The sequence below is a fragment of the Cygnus olor genome, chromosome 30, assembly GCF_009769625.2.
Source record: "Cygnus olor isolate bCygOlo1 chromosome 30, bCygOlo1.pri.v2, whole genome shotgun sequence".
Lineage (NCBI taxonomy): Eukaryota > Metazoa > Chordata > Aves > Anseriformes > Anatidae > Cygnus > Cygnus olor.
In genome coordinates this window covers 78602-98130 of record NC_054087.1, presented here as the reverse complement: position 1 = coordinate 98130, position 19529 = coordinate 78602, and the positions used below count along the sequence as shown (strand labels likewise).

General features: G+C 60.3%; 2 protein-coding genes across 2 annotated transcripts; both read left to right on the top strand.

Moving 5' to 3' along the window:
- The first annotated feature begins 717 nt into the window (after positions 1-717).
- Positions 718-5605, top strand: GIPC1 (GIPC PDZ domain containing family member 1). Its single transcript, XM_040542513.1, has 5 exons — positions 718-940; positions 3734-3914; positions 4890-4999; positions 5087-5168; positions 5437-5605. Exons 1-5 carry the CDS (start codon positions 758-760, stop codon positions 5586-5588), a joined length of 708 nt encoding a protein of 235 aa, XP_040398447.1. The 5' UTR covers positions 718-757; the 3' UTR covers positions 5589-5605.
- Positions 5606-13049: 7444 nt separating this feature from the next.
- Positions 13050-18772, top strand: LOC121062459 (guanylate-binding protein 1-like). The gene is made up of 10 exons (XM_040542461.1): positions 13050-13197; positions 13312-13522; positions 13624-13751; positions 14159-14268; positions 14550-14752; positions 14865-15107; positions 15385-15659; positions 17733-17945; positions 18071-18173; positions 18300-18772. Exons 2-10 carry the CDS (start codon positions 13330-13332, stop codon positions 18770-18772), a joined length of 1941 nt encoding a protein of 646 aa, XP_040398395.1. The 5' UTR covers positions 13050-13197; positions 13312-13329.
- Positions 18773-19529: the final 757 nt, after the last annotated feature.

The window sequence follows — 19529 nt, the reverse complement described above, 5'->3', positions numbered from 1 at the left end:
GTCGGGGCTGAGGGCGCCCTCGGGTGCTGCAGGGCAGGGGCATTGGGGGATTGTCGGGGCTGAGGGCGCCCTTGGGTGCTGCGGGGGTGGGGGGAGGACATGGGGAATGGGGCAAAGCACCCTTGGGTGCTATAGGGCAGGGGGGTTGTTAGGGACGAGGGCACCCTTGGGTGCTGCGGGGTTGGGGGTGGGGGGGCTGTCGGGGATGGGGGCGCCCTTGGGTGCTCTAGGGCAGGGGGGTGGGGGGTTGTCGGGGATGAGGGCACCCTTGGGTGCTGAGGGGGTGGGGGGGGGGTGTCAGGGCTGAGGGCGCCCTTGGGTGCTGCAGGGGTCTGTGGGTGGGGTGGGGGTGGGCACCCTTTGGGTGTTGGGGGGGCAGGGGTGGGACAGGACTCAGGGCGGGGGGGGGGGGCTCAGAATTGGGATCCCCAGGGCCAGGGTCCCACCTGTGGGACTGCACTGGGGGGGGGTCTCTGGGTGGGGTGGGGGGTCCGGGGGTGGGGGTGGGCACCTTTGGGTGTTGGGGGGGGGGGGGTTGGCTGCTGGGTGGGGGGGGGCAGGGTTGGGACAGGACCGGGGCTGGGGGGGAGGGGGGGCTCAGAATTGGGATCCCCAGGGCCAGGGTCCCGCCTGTCCCCAGGGCGTGGGACGGCACCGGGGGGGGGGGGGGGGGGAAGGGTCCGGGGGCGTTGGGGGGGGGGGGGTTTGGGGTGGGGGGGGTCCCTCTGTGACGCCCCCCCCCCCCCCCCCCCAGGTGATGTTCTGCACGCTGAACACGCACAAGGTGGACATGGAGAAGCTGCTGGGGGGGCAGATCGGCCTCGAGGACTTCATCTTCGCCCACACCAAGGGGCAGCGCAAGGAGGTCGAGGTGCTCAAGTCCGAGGAGGCGCTGGGCCTCACCATCACCGACAACGGCGCCGGCTACGCCTTCATCAAGGTGAGGGGACCCCCCCCGGGACCCCCCTGCAGAGATGGGACCCCCCCCCCGGGACCCCCCCGTGGGGACAGGACCCCCCCGTGGGGACGGGACCCCCCCACACGCTGTAGGGACGAGCATGAGGGAAGCAGGGGGGTGGAGGGGAAGTGGGGAGGGCCCCGAGGGTCTCGGGGGGTGTTTTTGAGTGGGGGGACCCCCCTGAGACCCCACTGCGGGGACAGGACCCCCCCGGGGCCCCCCCGTGGGGACAGGACCCCCCCGTGGGACGGGACCCCCCCACGCCTTGTAGGGACGGGCCTGAGGGAAGCAGGGGGATGGAGAGGGATGGAGGGGAGGTGGGGAGGGCCCCGAGGGTCTCGGGGGGGTGTTTTTGAGTGGGGGGACCCCCCTGGGACCCCCCCGTGGGGACAGGACCCCCCCCATGGGGACGGGACCCCCCCACACGCTGTAGGGACGAGCATGAGGGAAGCAGGGGGGTGGAGGGGAAGTGGGGAGGGCCCTGAGGGTCTCGGGGGGGTGTTTTTGAGTGGGGGGACCCCCCTGAGACCCCACTGCGGGGACAGGACCCCCCCGGGGCCCCCCCGTGGGGACAGGACCCCCCCGTGGGGACGGGACCCCCCCACGCCTTGTAGGGACGGGCCTGAGGGAAGCAGGGGGATGGAGGGGAGGTGGGGAGGGCCCCGAGGGTCTCGGGGGGGTGTTTTTGAGTGGGGGGACCCCCCTGGGACCCCCCCGTGGGGACAGGACCCCCCCCATGGGGACGGGACCCCCCCACACGCTGTAGGGACGAGCATGAGGGAAGCAGGGGGGTGGAGGGGAAGTGGGGAGGGCCCTGAGGGTCTCGGGGGGGTGTTTTTGAGTGGGGGGACCCCCCTGAGACCCCACTGCGGGGACAGGACCCCCCCGGGGCCCCCCCGTGGGGACAGGACCCCCCCGTGGGGACGGGACCCCCCCACGCCTTGTAGGGACGGGCCTGAGGGAAGCAGGGGGATGGAGAGGGATGGAGGGGAGGTGGGGAGGGCCCCGAGGGTCTCGGGGGGGTGTTTTTGAGTGGGGGGACCCCCCTGGGACCCCCCCGTGGGGACAGGACCCCCCCCCATGGGGACGGGACCCCCCCACACGCTGTAGGGACGAGCATGAGGGAAGCAGGGGGGTGGAGGGGAAGTGGGGAGGGCCCTGAGGGTCTCGGGGGGGTGTTTTTGAGTGGGGGGACCCCCCTGAGACCCCACTGCGGGGACAGGACCCCCCCGGGGCCCCCCCGTGGGGACAGGACCCCCCCGTGGGGACGGGACCCCCCCACGCCTTGTAGGGACGGGCCTGAGGGAAGCAGGGGGATGGAGAGGGATGGAGGGGAGGTGGGGAGGGCCCCGAGGGTCTCGGGGGGGTGTTTTTGAGTGGGGGGACCCCCCTGGGACCCCCCCGTGGGGACAGGACCCCCCCGTGGGGACGGGTCACCCCCACACGCTGTAGGGACGAGCATGAAGGAAGCAGGGGGGTGGAGGGGAAGTGGGGAGGGCCCCGAGGGTCTCGGGGGGGTGTTTTTGAGTGGGGGGACCCCCCTGAGACCCCACTGCGGGGACAGGACCCCCCCGGGGCCCCCCCGTGGGGACAGGACCCCCCCCGTGGGGACAGGACCCCTCCCATGGGGACGGGACCCCCCCACACGCTGTAGGGACGGGCCTGAGGGAAGCAGGGGGATGGAGGGGGACAGGGGGGATGTGGGCATGGCCCCGAGGGTCTCGGGGGGGTGGGGGTGTTTTTTTGGGGGGGTGGGGATTGGGGACAGCCCTGGGCATTAGGGGGGGGACATGGGGGTGTCCCTTGGTGTTGTGGGGGGACTTGGGGACCCCAAAATCCCCCTGGGGCCCCGTCTGGACACGGGGGGACCCCAAAACCCCCCTCGGGACCCCAAAACCCCCCCTGTGGCCCCATCTGGACACATGGGGGCCCCCCAAAGCCCCCCTCAGGACCTCAAAACCCCCCTCGGGCCCTGTCTGGACACATAGGGGGACCCCAAAACCCGCCTTGGGACCCCAAAACCGCCCCTGGTGACCCCAAAAGCCCACTCAAGCCCCTTCTGGACACATGGGGGGACCCCAAAACCCCCCCTTGGGGCCCGTCTGGGCACACGGGGAGACCTCAAAACCGCCCTCGGGACCCCAACCCCCCCCCTGGGGCCCCATCTGGACACAGGGGGTACCCCAAAACCCTCTCGGTCACCATCTGGACACATGGGGACCCCCCCAAAACTCCCCTCAGGACCCCAAAACCCCCCCTTGGGACCCCAAAACCCCCTTGGGCCACACAGAGGGACCCCAAAAGCCCCCTTGGGCCCCAACTGGACACATGGGAGGACCCCAAAACCCTCTCAGTCCCTATCTGGACACAGGGGGACCCCAAAACCCTCTTCGGACCCCATCTGGGCATACGGGGGACCCCAAAACCACCCCTCGCGACCCCAAAAGCCCCCTCAAGCCCCTTCTGGACACATGGGGGGACCCCAAAACCCCCCTTGGGGTCCGTCTGGGCACATGGGGGGACCTCAAAACCACCCTCGGGACCCCAACCCCCCCCGGGGCCCCATCTGGACACGGGGGGGACCCCAAAACCCTCTCAGTCCCCATCTGGACACATGGAGACCCCAAAACCTCTCTTGGGACCCCAAAACCCCCTTTGGGACGCCCAGGGGGACCCCAAAACCCCCTCGAGCCCCACCCAGGGGGCCATGGGGTCAGGCCCCGGAGTCTGGGGGGGGGGGGGGGGTCCTCAGTGGGTTCTCCCTCCACCCCGCAGCGGATCAAGGAGGGCAGCGTGATCGACCGGATCCCGGTGATCGGCGTCGGGGACATGATCGAGGCCATCGACGGGCGCAGCCTGGTGGGCGCGCGGCACTTCGAGGTGGCCAAGCTGCTGAAGGAGCTCCCCAAGGGGCGCCCCTTCGCCCTGCGCCTCACCGAGCCCCGCAAAGCCTTCGGTGAGCCCCTACTGGGAGAACTGGGAGCGCTGGGAGCCCCGCCGCGAAGGGCGGAAGGGGCCCTGCCCCGTGGGTTCGGGGTTCGGGGGCGCCCCGGGGTGGGCTCGGGGAAGGGAGGCGCTGGGGGCGCTGTGGGTGGGGACGGGGCCGAGCTGAAATTGGAGGGGGGCTGTAGCACCCAGGGGACCCCAAAACTCAGGGGGGGGCTTACAGAGGGCTTCGTAGCACCCAGGGAACCCCAAAACTCAAGGGGGGTTCTTATAGAGGCTTATATAGCACCCAGGGGACCCCAAAACTCAGGGGGGGTCTTAAAGAGGGTTACATAGCACCCAGGGAACCCCAAAACTCGGGGGGGGCTTATAGAGGGTTGTATAGTACCCAGGGGACCCCAAAACTCAGGGGGGGTCTTAAAGAGGGTTACATAGCACCCAGGGAACCCCAAAACTCGGGGGGGGCTTATAGAGGGTTACATAGCACCCAGGGGACCCCAAAACTCAGGGGGGGGCTTATAGGGGGTTACATAGCACCCAGGGAACCCCAAAACTCAGGGGGGGGTGGTTATAGAGGGTTACGTAGCACCCAAGGGACCCCAGAACTCCAGAGGGCCCTCATGGAGGGCTCCATAGCCCCCAAGAGACCCCAAAACCCTAAGGGGGGGTTTTATAGAGGATTGCATGGCACCCAGGGGACCCCAAAACCCAAGGGGGGGGTTTATAGAGGGCTACGTAGTACGCAAGGGACCCCAAAACCCTGAGGGGGGGGCCTGACGCTGCCCCAGGGGGGAGACGAGGGGACCCCACAAACCCAGCAGGAGCCGATCGGGGCGGGTCACAGCCCCCCAAAACCCAAACTGCTGGGGGTCCTCTAACTCCGGGGTGTCACGGGGGACCCCCAAATCCTAACGGGGGGCACCCCGACCTTTTGGGGCCCCCCTGTTTTTTCCTCCCCCCCCACCCCCCCGCCACCCCGTTTCAGACATGATCAGCCAGCGAGCGGCGGGGGGCAGAGGCGGCGGCACCCAGCTGGGCACCGGCCGGGGCACCCTGCGGCTGCGCGCGCGGGGTCCCGCCACCGTGGAGGAGCAGGTGGGCCACCCTAGGGTGCTTTTTTGGGGCGGGGGAGCCCCCCAGCACCCCAGTAACCCCCCCGTTTCCCCCCCCCTCCCCACGCAGCCCTCAGCCTTCGAGGAGCGAGCCATCGCCAAGGTGGACGACCTGCTGGAGAGCTACATGGGCATCCGCGACACCGAGCTGGGTGAGCCGGCACCCATGGGTGCTGGGGAGGGGCGGGGGGGGGGCACCCAGGGGTGTGCCCGCACCCAGAGGTGCTGGGGGGGGCACCCAGGGGTGATGAGGGGCACCCAGGGGTGTTGAGGGGGGCACCCACCGATCCGGTGCGGATACGGGGCCGCACGTGGGGCGCTCTCCCTCGGGCTGGGACGTCCTGGGTGTCCCATGGGTGCCCCCGGGGGGGCCCTTGGGTGCCCCCGGGGTGTCCCCTGACTGTCCCCGCGTCCCCGCAGCCGCCACCATGGTGGAGCTGGGCCGGGACGCCCGCGACCCCGACGCGCTGGCGCAGGCGCTGGACTCGCAGCTCGGCGACTTCGCCTTCCCCGACGAGTTCGTCTTCGACGTCTGGGGGGCCATCGGCGACGCCAAGGTGGGGCGCTGCTGAGGGGGGCTCCCCCCCCCCCCAAAAAAAAACCCACTGGAACCTCAGAACTGCGCCACCCCTCCCCCCGCTCCCCCCACCCCCCTCTCTGCTCCCCCCACTCCTCTTTTTTGGGACCCTCCCGAAGGACCTGGGTGCCCCCACCCCAATTCCAAACCTGTCCCCCCCACTTTTTAACCAGACCCCCCCCCCAACCCCGCACATGCCTGGGACTGTCACTACATGCTGGGACCCCCCCGCTGCTGGACCTGGGTGCCCCCCCCCCCAATAGTATCCCCCCAACTGCTCCACCATGGGCTTGAGGCCCCCCCCCAAATAGGTTTGGGTGCCCCCCCTCCTGGATAGGGACCCTCCCCCCCCAATAGCCTGGGACCCTCACATGGGGCTTGGGTGCCCCCATTTTCAATGGGACCCCCCCCACAGATAGCCTGGGACCCCCCCTCAAATAGCCTGGGACACCCCCAAGTGGCCTTGGACCCCCCCCCCAAATGCCTGGGACCCCCCCAGGGAGCCTGGGACTCCCCCCCAAGCTGTCCAGGGACATAAAACACTACCCCCCCCCCCCCTTAACCACTACCAGGGGATTTTCCAGCCCCCCACCCCCAAACTTGGGGGGCATCCCTCAGAGGTGCCCCCCCCATGACACTGGTGTGCCCCCCACCCCCCCCCAGGGTGAGCAATGAGGGTCCAGCCTCACCTCTCCCCCCCCCCCCCAAAAAAAAGGGTTTTTATTTTGGGGGGGGGCTGCAGACCAGAGCCACCCTGTGCCCCCCCCCCAATCAGGGTCTGTCCGTTCTGGTGCCAATCTGAGCCTGTCACACACTGTCCCCCCCCCCCCCCCCCTCCAAAAGCGCTGTGTCCCCCCCCACCATGCTGTCCCCCCCCCAAAGCGCTGTGCCCCCCCCCCTCAACACCCGGGTCTGCCCGTGCCCCCCCCATTGCACTGACTACCTCGGGGGGGGTAGGGGGGGGGCAGCACAACCCCCCCCCCACCCTTGGTGGCTCTGTCCCCTGGAGGGGGCTACCGGGGAAGGGGGGGGACAGGGGGGGTGCGCACTGTGTCCCCTGGAGCTTTGGGGGGGGTCACGCCCCCCCCCCCCCCCCGGGGGCCTATTTTTGTATTTTACATGTAAAGTGACTTTAACATAAAATAGGGAGAAATTGGGAGTGGTCGGCACTTCTGGGGGTGTTTCGGGGGGTGGGGGGGGCATGGGGACATTTGGGGGGGACGTGGGGACATTGGGGAGGTTGGGGATGTTTCGGGGGGGGGATGTTAGGGGGGGTGTGGGGATGTTTTGAGGATGATCGGGGACATTTTGGGGGGGGCATGGGGACGTTTTGGAGGTGATTGGGGGCATTTGGGGGGGGACAAGCGGGCGTTTTGGGGGGACATGTGGGTGTTTTGGGGGGCATGGGGACGTTTTGGGGAGTGATTGGGGACATTTAGGGGGGGATATGGGGACATTTGGGGGGGGACATGGGGACATTGGGGGAGGGGGCTCTCATTGAGCCCAGCTGTGCTGGGGAGGGACCTGTGGGGTCCTTGCCGGGGGCTGTGGGGGGGAACAGGGTCGGGGTTGGGGTCAGGGTTGGGGTCAGGATTGGGGTCAGGGTCGGGGTCAGGGTCGGGGTCAGGGTTGCATTTGGGGTCAGAGTCGGGGTCAGGGTCGCCTTTGGGGTCGGGGTCAGCCCGGTTTGGCTTGAAGCTGGTTTTGGGGCTTAAGATTCTGTTTATGGCTTGGCTTTACGGCCGGGGCAGGTTTAGGGTTAGCGACGGGGTTGGCAGTGGGGTTATTTCGGGGTTCGGTCAGCGTGGTGTTTTCCTGGCTGGGTTCTGGGGTTGGTTCGGGGGCACCTTACGCTTTAGGTTTGGGTTGGGACCGGCTTTGGGTTATTTCTCTTTGGGGTACGGCTGGGTTTCGGGCGCAGTTTGGGAACGGGGATGGGGCTCGGGTTGGCTTTTGGGGCCGGTCTCCTTCCCTCATTGTTTCCGATGCTTCTCCCGGGGCCGGAATTGGGCTTCTGGGGTTGAAACGGGCTCTGATGGAAGCTTGAAGCTTCGAGCAGCGGGACTGCCACGTGAATTGCCCGAAACTGTTGAGTTTCTGGAACATCTCAAAAAAAAAAAAAAAAAAGCAGCGGTGGGGAAGAGGGGAGAGCTCGCTAATTTCCCAAATCCCCGGATTTCGATGTCGAGCCGCCCCTTTCCCTGGGCAGCACGTCTGGAGGAGCTCCGCACCGGAGTCGTCGGCCCGTTTGTATCATTTCCGCGAGAAAAATAATAATCAGCCTAAATACAAAATTTTGCAGAAGTCTGAGACTCTGTCGGTCCTTTTGGGGAATCTTCGGCGGGCGATGCCAAGGTCCCAGCGGGATCGAGGGGGATGCGGGGAGGGTGGTGAGGAAGGGGAGGGGGAACTCTCACGGCCAGGTTTGAGCCCAGGCTGTGGAAGGAGCAGAGAAGAGCTGAGTGCTGGAGTCCCTGAGTAATTCGGGGGTGGTGGCGACCTCAAAGAAAAGATATTTGGAGCAGAAACAGGGCCAGGATTTAGGGGCGACACAAGAACGGGTGTTCGTAGGGGGAAGAGAGCGTCAAAATAAGGCTGGAAGCGAGTTTGGGAGCAGGGTCTTTGGTGAGCAGTGAGCTTTTGGGGGAGCTCAGGCATCGACAAACCCCTGGGATCACAGAATTACAGAATCCCAGAATAATTAGGGTTGGAAAAGCCCTCCAGGATCCTCTGGTCCAACCACCAATGTCACCACTAAACCACGTCCCCAAGCCACCACGTCCAAGCTTCGTTTTTAAAGCAGCGCCCAGGGAGGCCAGGGAGACATCGGCGAAGCCAGGGAGATGGGACCCCCCCCCCCCCCCCGTGAGGCTGGGGAGAGGGACGAGGAGAGGGGAGGATCGGTGAAGAGGTGGCAAAGCCCCCGGAGGGACAACTTCGTTTGGGATGGCCCCCGGTGGGACCCGTTAAGACTTTCAGAAACCTCCAAGTTTGCTTCTGACTTCAACCTCCTGAGAGCTCTCTTCGGCTTCCTCTTGGCGTCTGCACAAATGCGCCAGGGCACTCGTTAAAACAGAAGTCCTAATTAGCCATGGTGCTGGCCATAATTGTCTTCAAGTCTTGCATGACCAATTGGGGAAATACTGGGTGGAATGAATAAGGGAAGATTTCAGTGGCTAGCTAAGAAAAAGTGGATCTCTGCCTTTTTTAGATTTCTTTATTTTTCAGCTTAAGGAATCAGTGAAGCCAATAGTCCCTGATATCGATCCAGAAGGTCTCCTACTGGACTTTACAGACATGGAAAAGGAAAAGGAGGTTCCTCACCATCAGAAAATGGATGGCCACTGAACCCCCTTTTCTCTTACCAGCCACCCAGGACTCAGATCTCAAATCTTTCCATTTTCTGCTGTGGTCTGTAGCTGAGTGTTACAGCTCCTTTGCCTCATTTCCCCCCCACCCCTTTTTTTTTTTTTTTTTTTTTTGACATTTTGCCACATGCGTCCAGCCCACACCATGACAAAAAAAAAAAACAATTTTTGTCAGGCTCAGCACCCCCCCCCGAGCACTCACTGCACGGCATTGTGCATGCTAATCCTCACTCTGCCCCAATTTTTTAATCCCCAGGGGATTGGGGGCGACGTTAAACAGCACTGGCCCAAGCGTTGATTGGTGACGGATAAGCTAGCACTGAAATACCCTCGGGATGTGGTGCTGCTGATCGGATTTGGGCCTGAGGGTGCTGGCAATTTCCCACATGCTTTATCTAGATATCATCTATATATCTAGATATCATCTAGATATCATCTATGTATCTATATATCTATCTCTATATTTATCTTAATACCCTCTATCCAGTCCCTATCTCACCGATTCGCTGAGAAATAAACCATGGGAGTTGGTGGCAGATGTCTTGCTATGGTCAAGGTGCGCAACCTCCCCTGTCCGCCTTGTGCACATTGTGTCACAGAAGGCAGTTAGGAATTCCCCTCCTTCATCGAATTAGATCATCTAATTGTTGGAATTGGATGATATTTGAGGTCTCCTATAACCCAAACCATGATTTTATGATTCCAGATCCCCCCGCCACAGGCAGGGACACCTTCCCCTAGACCAGGCTGCCCCCAGCCCCATCCTACTTGGCCTTGGGCACCCACAGCTCCTCTGGGCGACACCCCAGTGCCTCAGCACCCTCATAAGAAATTATTTCTTCCTCAAATCTAATCTAAATCTCCCCTGTTTTAGTTTAAAACCCTTATTCCTTGTCCTATCACTACTCTCCCTGACAGAGTCCCTCTCCAGCCTTCCCGTAGCCCCCCTTGAGGGGAAGGCTGCCATCAGGCGTCCCCGGCGTCTCCTCCAGAAATCACCAATCCCGTCCCAATTCAAAAGGTGTTTTTAGTTTCTATATCCACCTTCATGCTTGTCTGGAAGATGGGAACAACCTCTCCGTTTTCCAGACACGAGGAACCTCCTCGGTCGCTGGCCTTTCCAAGATGGCCGAGGGCGCTGAGGGCCCGCAGGCCTCGATGGCCTCATCCAGGGCTTCCACCCACCCCGACCCCCGCCTGTGGGTCCTGTTTAAGCTCAGTTTGGGGTTTCCAGTCCTTGACGGGCGTATTTTGTAGAAGAGCTGGTTCCTAGCTCTGGCCGCGCTCATGGCTAGTTGTGGATCCTGCCCGCAGGCTGACTTCCAAGCCTTGGCCATCGTGGGGCCCGATGTGGGCCTAAAGATTGACTTTTTGGGCCCAGACCTGCCTGCTGACCTGGGCTGTTGGTTGAGCCTGGCTTCTGTCCCCATTTCTGCCCTGCTCACCTCACTCAGGCACCTTGGTCATGGCCAGGGAGGCTACTGTCCTGTCGGCCACTTTGCCCCCCTTGGCTCCCATCCCTTGGGGAAGAGACGGCCCTCCTCTCTCCCTCGTAGCTTACACAGCAAGGGGAGATGTGTCATGTTGTCATTCTAGTTTTTATTTTGTTTTACTAAACCTCTAGTGGTCTCCTTTGCAGTCTATGATCATAACCCCATGACAGGTTTAAATAGGATTGAACCCGGTGCTCTGGAAAATCCCCCTGCCTTTGGCTTGTCCCACAGCTCTGACCAGAACTGCGAGAGAAACCTGAGCCTTGGCTCCTCGGTGTTGGAAGGGTGCTGCCAAAGCAGAAAATCTTGAATGTGTACGTGGATATGTAAGGTTAATCACCCCTCCTCGACCACCAGCAACCTTTGTTGATGGTGCCTGCACCAGAGTTTGAACCCAAGTTGTCCTAGTCTGGCTTGAGATGTTCTGCTCCACCTTCTGGAGGGGGGCATGGGTGGTATTTTGATTTTCTATGCCTCTGTGGAGCACAAGTCCTATGAGGAGCAGCTGAGGGAACTGGGGGTGTTTAGCCTGGAGAAGGGGAGGCTCAGGTGAGACCTCATTGATCTCTACAACTCCCTGAAAGAAAGGTGTGGGGAGCTGGGGGTCGGCCTCTTCTCACAGGTAACTAGTGATAGGACTAGAGGGAATGGTCCCAAGTTGCGCCAGGGGAGGTTCAGGTTGGAAATGAGGAGACATTTCTGCTCAGAAGGAGCAGTCAGGCATTGGGACGGGTTGCCCAGGGAGGTGGTGGAGTCACCGTCCCTGGGGGTGTTCAAGGGAAGGTTGGGCGTGGTGCCTGGGGACATGGTTTAGTGGGTGACATCGGTGGTAGGGGCACGGTTGGACCTTGGATCTCGGAGGTCTTTTCCAACCCTAATAATTCCATGATCCTATAGGCACTGCCAGTAATATGGTAAGGGGGAAGCCTCTCATAGCCACTGTTTTGGAAAAAAAAAAAAAAAAAAAAAAGGGGCTGGATGTCCTGAGACTATCTGCAGTCACTGGGTGCCTTCTGCACTGCTCAGTGATGTTTCCTCCCTTCAGACCTCAAGGAAAAATGACTTTTTAAATTTCTTTTTGAAGTGTTTGAGGATTCTGGCCAGAACAAGTGTATGGCTTTCATCTGGGAGCTGATGAAATGGAAAGAAAAAACAAAACAAAAACCAAACCCACCAACCAAACAAGAACGAAGCCAAACAACTTGTCAAACCCCTGCGGAGGACTGCATTTACCAGCTGCTCCTGGGAAAATGGCAGCTACCTCCCTCGTTCGTGACAACACACGTACTACCGTGGCAAAATTGGGCTAAGTGGGAATTTTGTGGAAAACCTGTTCTTCCATAAAATCCAGCAGATTTTACTCTGCTGTAAAATCAAAGCTCACGATGAGGAGACGCTTCTGCTCCTCCAAGTATCGCTTCAGCGTCGCTCTTGAAAGTCCTTTGCAGCGGCTCTGCTTTGGGAAACAGCTCCATCTACTTGCAGCATCATTTTATTGTGGGATTTACTCAGCCCTCTTGTGACTGGGGGCTCCCATGCCTCCAGAAGCCATCAGGAGAAAGGAGGGCCCTCACCACGGCCAGGATTGGTTGGAGGAGATGTGGGGAAAGGCAAAGCACGAAAGAAAGAAGAAAGGAAGAAGAAAGCATCGGGCACGCCAGAGAAACCAGTGACAGAGTGCACCAGCATCCTCTGACTGCTGGCAGGGGAAAGACCGGGGCACACCACACCTTCTGGTGCCCCTCTGCACCCTGAAGTGATGCCCAAAACTCTTTTAAGTCCTTAAGCCAAGGACTTTTCAACCTCTCGTGCTGCCCGACCAGCCAGGAGGCCGGGGGTGCACAAGAAGCTGCGAGGGGACACAGCAGAACCAACCTGGCCAATGGGACATCATTGTTATTATTATCCCTTCGTTTTCTGTCCTATTAAACGGTCTTTATCTCAACCCACAAGTTTTTAGCTTTGTTTTTTTAGCACCTAAGTGTGACTCTGGGTTAAACCACAAGCTTTTACCTCTGTTTTTTATCACCTAAGTGTGACTCTGGGTTAAACCACAAGCTTTTACCTCTGTTTTTTATCACCTAAGTGTGACTCTGGGATAAACCACAATCTTTTACCTCCATTTTTTATCACCTCAGTGTGATACTTGGGTGATTCCGGGTTAAACCACCACAGTTGCCAAGAGTATTCGCATCCTAAATCCCAACACAGTGATGTGGCAGCTACCAGGAAGAAAAGTCACCCTATCCCAGCCAACACCAGGACACAGGGAAAGGCAGAGGAGGGTGTTCCTGACCGCCAGTCACCGTCTTTCAGTTCCGATTCTTTTTCTTCTCTGTAATTTCCGAGAACAGGCAGAGAAGGGCTGGACAAAGGCACGGGATATAAGGCAGCCCAGTGCCCACGGTGCTGCAGAGCTGCTGCAGTCCCGAGAAGGTGAAGGTGAGTCCCATCCCCATCCCCTTGTCCCCAGCCCCACGCAGGCAGCTATGGGCAGGGGGCACAGGAAAGGGATCCCACGGACCCCAGCAAGCCGAAGAGCTCCCTGCCAGGGGGAGGATGGAGAGGTCCAGAGGTTGGCTCCATCTTTGCTCCGGGATGGAGCAAAGGGAACAGGGGGCTGGGAGCCTGTGTGCAACCCCCCAGTGCCTGCCCCCAGCTTGGACCCTTTGGGGGGATTGGGCACGATGCAGATCTTCATGAGCTCCCTGAAGCTTCAGCCTGGAAGGAGCAAAAAGAGGAGGTACGGAGGGAGGAAGCTAGGGCATCCTTTCTGCTTGGCTTGGAGAAATGAAGTCAGGTGAAGATATCCCTGGGGTGGGGTGCTAACCAGCTAACCAGCCCGTCTCCCCTGCAGACTGCGTGGCTGTGAGCAATGGCATCCCAAATCCAGATGCCGGAGCCCGTCTGCCTCATCAAGAATGAGAAGGGGAAGGGGCTCGTGGTGCAGCCGGAGGCCCTGTGGCTGCTGTCAGGGATCACACAGCCCATGGTGGTGGTGGCCATCGCCGGGCCGTACCGCAGCGGCAAGTCCTACCTCCTGAACAGGCTGGCGGGGCAGAGGAGAGGTAGGGGAAGGGGACAAGATGTGCATATCCCCTGGCCTGGCCGAGGTGCTCAGCTTCTCCTGCTCGGTATTTCACGCCGTTGAGGCTCTTTGCACCCACAGGTTTCGCCCTGGGCTCCAGCGTGCGGGCACACACCAAAGGAATCTGGATGTGGTGTGTGCCTCACCCCTGCAAGCCCGGACACACGCTGGTGCTGCTGGACACCGAAGGGCTGGGAGACACTGAGAAGGTGGGGGAGAAGGAGGGGCTTCCCTCGGGCCTGGGCTTTCTGGGTTTAGTCCCTTCCACGAAGGATCCTCTTCTGGAACCGGAGCTGTCCCCGTGGGGCAGAAAGCCCGGGGAGCGAGGAGAGGGCTGGCAGGGTGGACAAGCTGCCAAATTCCTCTGCTTCACTGGCGAACGGCATCAGAGCAGGACTGGGGAGCTCAGGGAGCACGTTGTGGGACCCTGAGAGTGAAAGAACTGAGGATAGAGAGATGTAGGAAGCCCTGGAGATACTGTGGGGTATCCCCAGGGGATGGTTTTGCCATGGGATGCTGGCTGGCAGCACTCAGGGTCCGGGTATTTGGGCTTGTGCCTGAAGGGGTCTTGCACGGGGCTGCTGGATAAGATGAGAACCTGGGGTCGTTGTTCCAGGGCGACACCAAGAATGACACGTGGATCTTCGTGCTGGCCGTGCTGCTCTCCAGCACCCTGATCTACAACAGCAAGGGCACCATTGACCAGCAGGCCATGGACAACCTGCAGTATCCTTTGAGTGGGGGCACACGGGATGCCCCCTGCTCCCTGCCTGGGGGCCACAGGGATCCCACATCCCAGATCCTTGTGTGGGGAGAGGAAACCTCCCAGTGGTGCCCAGGGAGCTGCTCGGTGTCCCCAGGGCTTTTCTCCCTCCTCCTGGTGGGACCGGGCTGGCCTCTGTCCCCGAAAAGGCTCCACAAGTGCTCATGAAGTGCCAAGTGCTCGCGGGCCGGGGGTGCCCCTGTGTTCAGAGCTGAGGTCCCCGCTTCCTTAGCCAGCTCCCCAGCTACGTGCTGAAGCTGACAGAGTACGTCCAGGTGAAAACAGCACCCAAGGAGGCAGAAGATGAGCAGCCGGGTTTGGACAGACGTGCCCTGTTCTTCCCAAACTTCGTCTGGGCTGTCCGGGATTTCACGCTGCAGCTGGAGGTGGACGGGAAGGAAATCTCTGAGGACGAATACCTGGAGAACGCGTTGAAGTTGCAGGATGGTAGGGGAGCGGTGCTGTGCTGCTGGACACATCCAGCCCCGGACACAGCTGCGGTGGAAGGCACTGCGAGCCTGAGCCCCGGGGGCTTTTTCTGGCCCTTCTCACCCCACAGGGAGCAGCCAGGAGGCCCAGAACTACAACCGGCTGCGGGAATGCATCCACCAGCTCTTCCCGGAGCGCAAGTGCTTCGTTTTCGACCAGCCAGCCAGGAAGAGGGACCTGCCCCGCTTGGAGGAGCTCCCAGACGAGGTGCTCGACCCTGAATTCCAGCAGCAGGTGGAGAGATTTTGCAGCTACATCGGGCAGAATTGTCTTCCCAAGACCATCCCTGGTGGCCACAAGATAACGGGGAGCAGTGAGTACTGATGTCCAGAGGGCCCAGGCCCTTGGGATTGTGTCGGGACAAGGCTCAGATGCAGAGCAAAACGCTGCTGGGGGGGGACACGGACACGTTTTTTGTTTTGTGCCGGCTGTGGCGCTTACCTCTGAGTTTGGAGCTCTTAGCTGTTGCGTGTGACTGGAAAAGAGCTAGAAAAAGAAGCTCGGGGCTGCGAGGGGATCCTGGCAGCGGGGATAGGGTAGGACCCCGGTCATTTTGCTCGTGCTGCAGATCTGTCACCCCTCCCCGGCAGGGCTGGGGACCCTGGTGGTGAGCTACGTGGAAGCCATCCAGAGCGGGGCCGTGCCATGCCTGGAGAACGCGGTGCTGGCCCTGGCAGAGATCGAAAACTCGGAGGCGGTGAAGGAGGCCGTGGCCTTGTACCGGGGTCAGATGGAGCAGGGGCTGCCCACGGAGACCACCCAGGAGCTGCTGGAGCTGCACGCGCGGTGTGAGAAGGAGGCGATGAAGCTCTTCATGGCACGTGCCTTCGCGGAGAGCAGGGAGCGGTTCCAGGCAGAGCTCATGGTGGGTGCTCCGCACCTCGGCCGGGATCCCCCCGGGGAGACTGTCACCCCTAGCCTGGGGGGAGTAGTGTAGTCCCTGCTGGCCAGGCCAGTGCTGTGCCCTCTAATCATAGAAACATTAGGGTTGGAAAAGCCCTCCAGGATCATCTGGTCCAACCACCCCCCTACCACCGATGTCACCCACTAAACCATGTCCCCAAGCACCACACCCAACCTTCCCTTGAACACCCCCAGGGACGGTGACTCCACCACCTCCCTGGGCAACCCGTCCCAGTGCCTGACTGCTCCTTCTGAGAAGAAATGTCTCCTCATTTCCAACCTGAACCTCCCCTGGCGCAACTTGGGACCATTCCCTCTAGTCCTATCAATAGTTACCTGTGAGAAGAGGCCGACCCCCAGCTCCCCACACCTTCCTTTCAGGGAGTTGTAGAGATCAATGAGGTCTCACCTGAGCCTCCCCTTCTCCAGACTGAACACTCCCAGTTCCCTCAGCTGCTCCTCACAGGACTTGTGTTCCAGGCCCTTCACCGGCCTCGTAGCCCTTCTCTGGACATGCTCCAGGGCCTTGATGTCCTTCTGGTAGTGAGGGGCCCAAAGCTGAACCCAGCACTCGAGGTACGGCCTCACCAGGGGACTATCACCTCCCTGGTCCTGCTGGCCACACTATCCCTGAGACAAGCCAGGATGCCGTTGGCCTTCTTGGCCACCTGGGCACACTGCTGGCTCACTTTTGGGCGAGCATCCACCAACACCCCCAATCCTTTTCCTCTGCATAGCTTTCTCGCCACTCTGCCCCAAAACCTGTAGTGTTTCTCTGCCCCAAAACCTGTAGCATTGCATGGGGTTGTTGTGGCCCAAGTACAGGGCCCAGCACTTGGCCTTGTTGAACCTCATCCCATTGATCTCTGCCCATCGATCCAACCTGTCCAGGTCCCTCTGCGGGGCCTTCCTACCCTCCAGCAGATTGACACTTCACCCCATCTTGGTGTCATCTGCAAACTTACTGAGGGTGCACTCCATTCCCTTGTCCAAGCCATCCATAAAGACATTAACGAGGATGGGCCCAACACCGATCCCTGGGGAACACCACTGGTGACCGGTCGCCAGCTGGATGGTCATACGTTCGAGAAGACCTGTTCCATCACCTTCCCTGGCACCGAGGTCAGGCTGACGGGCTTGTAGGTCCTCGGGTCCTCCTTATGACCCTTCTTATAGATGGGTGTCCCATTAGCGAGTCTCCAGGGCCCTCCCCAGATGACCATGACTGCTGATAGATGGTGGAGAGCAGCCCAGCAATCCCATTGCCAACTCCCTCAGCACCCTTAGGTGGATCCCATCTGGCACCATGGACTTGGCCAGGTGGAGCAGCAGGTCCCCAACCTGAACTGTGGGGGTGGTTCTTCTGCCCCCGTCCCAGACTTCCAGGTTGGGAGGCTGAATACCCCGAGGATAAGTGGTCTGGCTAGTAAAGAAGGCGTTAAGAACCTCAACCTTTTCCTTATCCTCAGTAGTCATGTTCCCCCCTGCGTCCAGTAAAGAATGGAGATTCTCCTTGGCCTTCCTCTTGCCATTAATATATTTATACAAACATTTTTTATAAAATATATTTATAAAAACATTTCTGGGCTTTGGGTTCTTTGCTAATGGCTGGTTTTATAAGACACCAGGCCTGACAGTAATAAGTGGAAAGGTTTATCTCATGGGGGTTCTGGGTGCTGGGACAGGAGTTAGCGTGCCTGTCTGCAGCCCATGGGAGCTTCACCTCCCCGCTGATCACCCCACAGGCTGCAGATCCCCATTTCCATGCCAGCCTGGCTTTATTCTCACACACAGAACTGTAGGGCTTGGAAGGGACCTCGAGAATCAAAGCAGGTTCCCTAGAGCAGGTTGCCCAGGTAGGCGTCCAGATAGATCTTGAATATCTCCATGGGGAAGAAAACGCCAGAACCACCCTGGGCAGCCCGTTCCAGTGCTCAACAGGTGTTTTTTTTTTTTTTTTTTTTTTGCCTAGTTTGAGAGTGGTGGAGGCCACTCGGCCTGGGCTGATGCCTTCCCTCTGTGTCCTTCTGCACAGGTTCAGTTAGAGGCTCTAAAGGATCATTTCTGGGTCCAGAATGAGTGGGCATCCCACAAGAAGTGCACAGCTGCCCTCCAGGAGCTCTTCCAGGACTTGGACAGACGGATCAATGACGGGGTCTACTTCATGTCAGGGGGCTACCAGCTCTTCCAAAGAGACCAGCAGGCACTGGTGGAGCAATACCGGGCACTGCCTGGCAAGGGGGTGAAGGTAGGAACATGAGCAGCTCCCTGGCGAGGGCAGAGGCTCCACGTCCCACCGCCCTCTCCCAAAAAACCATGCACCCGGAGCTGCTGCTTCACCCCTTGACTCCTGCCCTCCCCATGGCCTTGCAGGCGGATGCTGTGCTGCAGGATTTCCTCCAGAAGACAGAGTCTATGGCCAGAACCATCCTCAAAGTCGACCGTGAGCTGACGGAGAAGGAAGAGCAGATAAAAAGTAATTTTGGGGCTGGAGAAATGCCACTGCCTGGAGAGGGACTGGCACGGCAGGGAGGGACAGTACTCCTTGGGGGCCTGGGGCTCATCTCCTGCCTTTGAGACATCTCTGCTTCTCTCTCAACAGATCTGAAAGCCGAGTATGAGAGAGCTGAGCAGGAGAGGGAGGCTGAGAGGAAGAGGGAGGCTGAGAGGGAGGCCGAAAACCTAAAGAAGTTGTTGAAGAAGGTACTCAGAGATGGAAAGCCTCGTCAGAGAAAGCAGTGGAAGGAGAAAGAGAGTATGAACAACCACCAATCAAAGGTACCATGGCAGAGAGGACGTGCCCAGAGCTGTGGCTGGCAGGCAGGAATGGCGATGGGGGCCCACCTGGCTCCCTCCCGTTGCTTCTTGGCCCCCTTGATCATGATGGCTTTCTTTAGAAGCCGTGCAGAAACAAAGAAAGAGAGCTGTGTAGTGTGCTTCTTGTTCCCAAGTACAATTCTGCTAAACTCTGCAAGTCCTTGCTGCAAGGGGCAGGGTGTGGCAGTGACCTCCATGGTCGCTGCCATTGCACCAGCTAGTGCTTTCATGCTTTCATGTAGTTGGAAAGGAAACTAATCATCTGGGGAGCGTAATCTTAGGGGCATGGGGTGGATTTGCTGATCAGCTCGTAGGTGGGAAATTCTGCTCCTTTGCCGTTGCTCAAAAAGTACACCCAAGGGTCAGCAGTGGCTCTGAAAATACTGACCTTTCTTCATCTTTCATTAGGGGTGTGTATTGCTTTTAAAAAGATAAAATAATACAATAATGCAATAATAAAATAATAATAAAATAATAATAAAAAAAGTCCTCCAACCTGGGCTTCAGCACGTGGCCATTACCAAGAGCTGCCAATGGTATTTTGGGTCTGCCTAAGGGAGGTTGGCTCTTAATTATGCCCACTGAAACCAACTAGCAAGGGGTGCGGTTATCGCCGCCCTTGGGTGGGTTAATGTGTGCCTCTGGAGCTAATTGCTGCAGTTCCCCTGCCCACAGGGATGGGAGGGCTGGGGCTCACGTAGAAGCCCCCAGCCACAAGCATGCCGAAGCTCCCCAAACCCTCTCTGCTCCTGAGCATCCCTCGGGCCAGCACAGGTGTGGTTTCAGGGCTCTTTTTCCCCTCCAGCCCGCCCGGATTTCTTTTCTGCACCCTCATTGTGGGGACAGGAGGGGAGGGAGAGGTCCCGTGGCAGGACCCCGACGTCTGAGCCTTGTTCCACCCAACCCCCCTGCTTGACGCTCGTCGGGGGTGGAAGGGGACATCCCAGCCATGCCACACCAGGCCACCATGTCCCTCAGTCCTGCAGGGGAGCCAAGACCCTTCCCCACTCTCCCC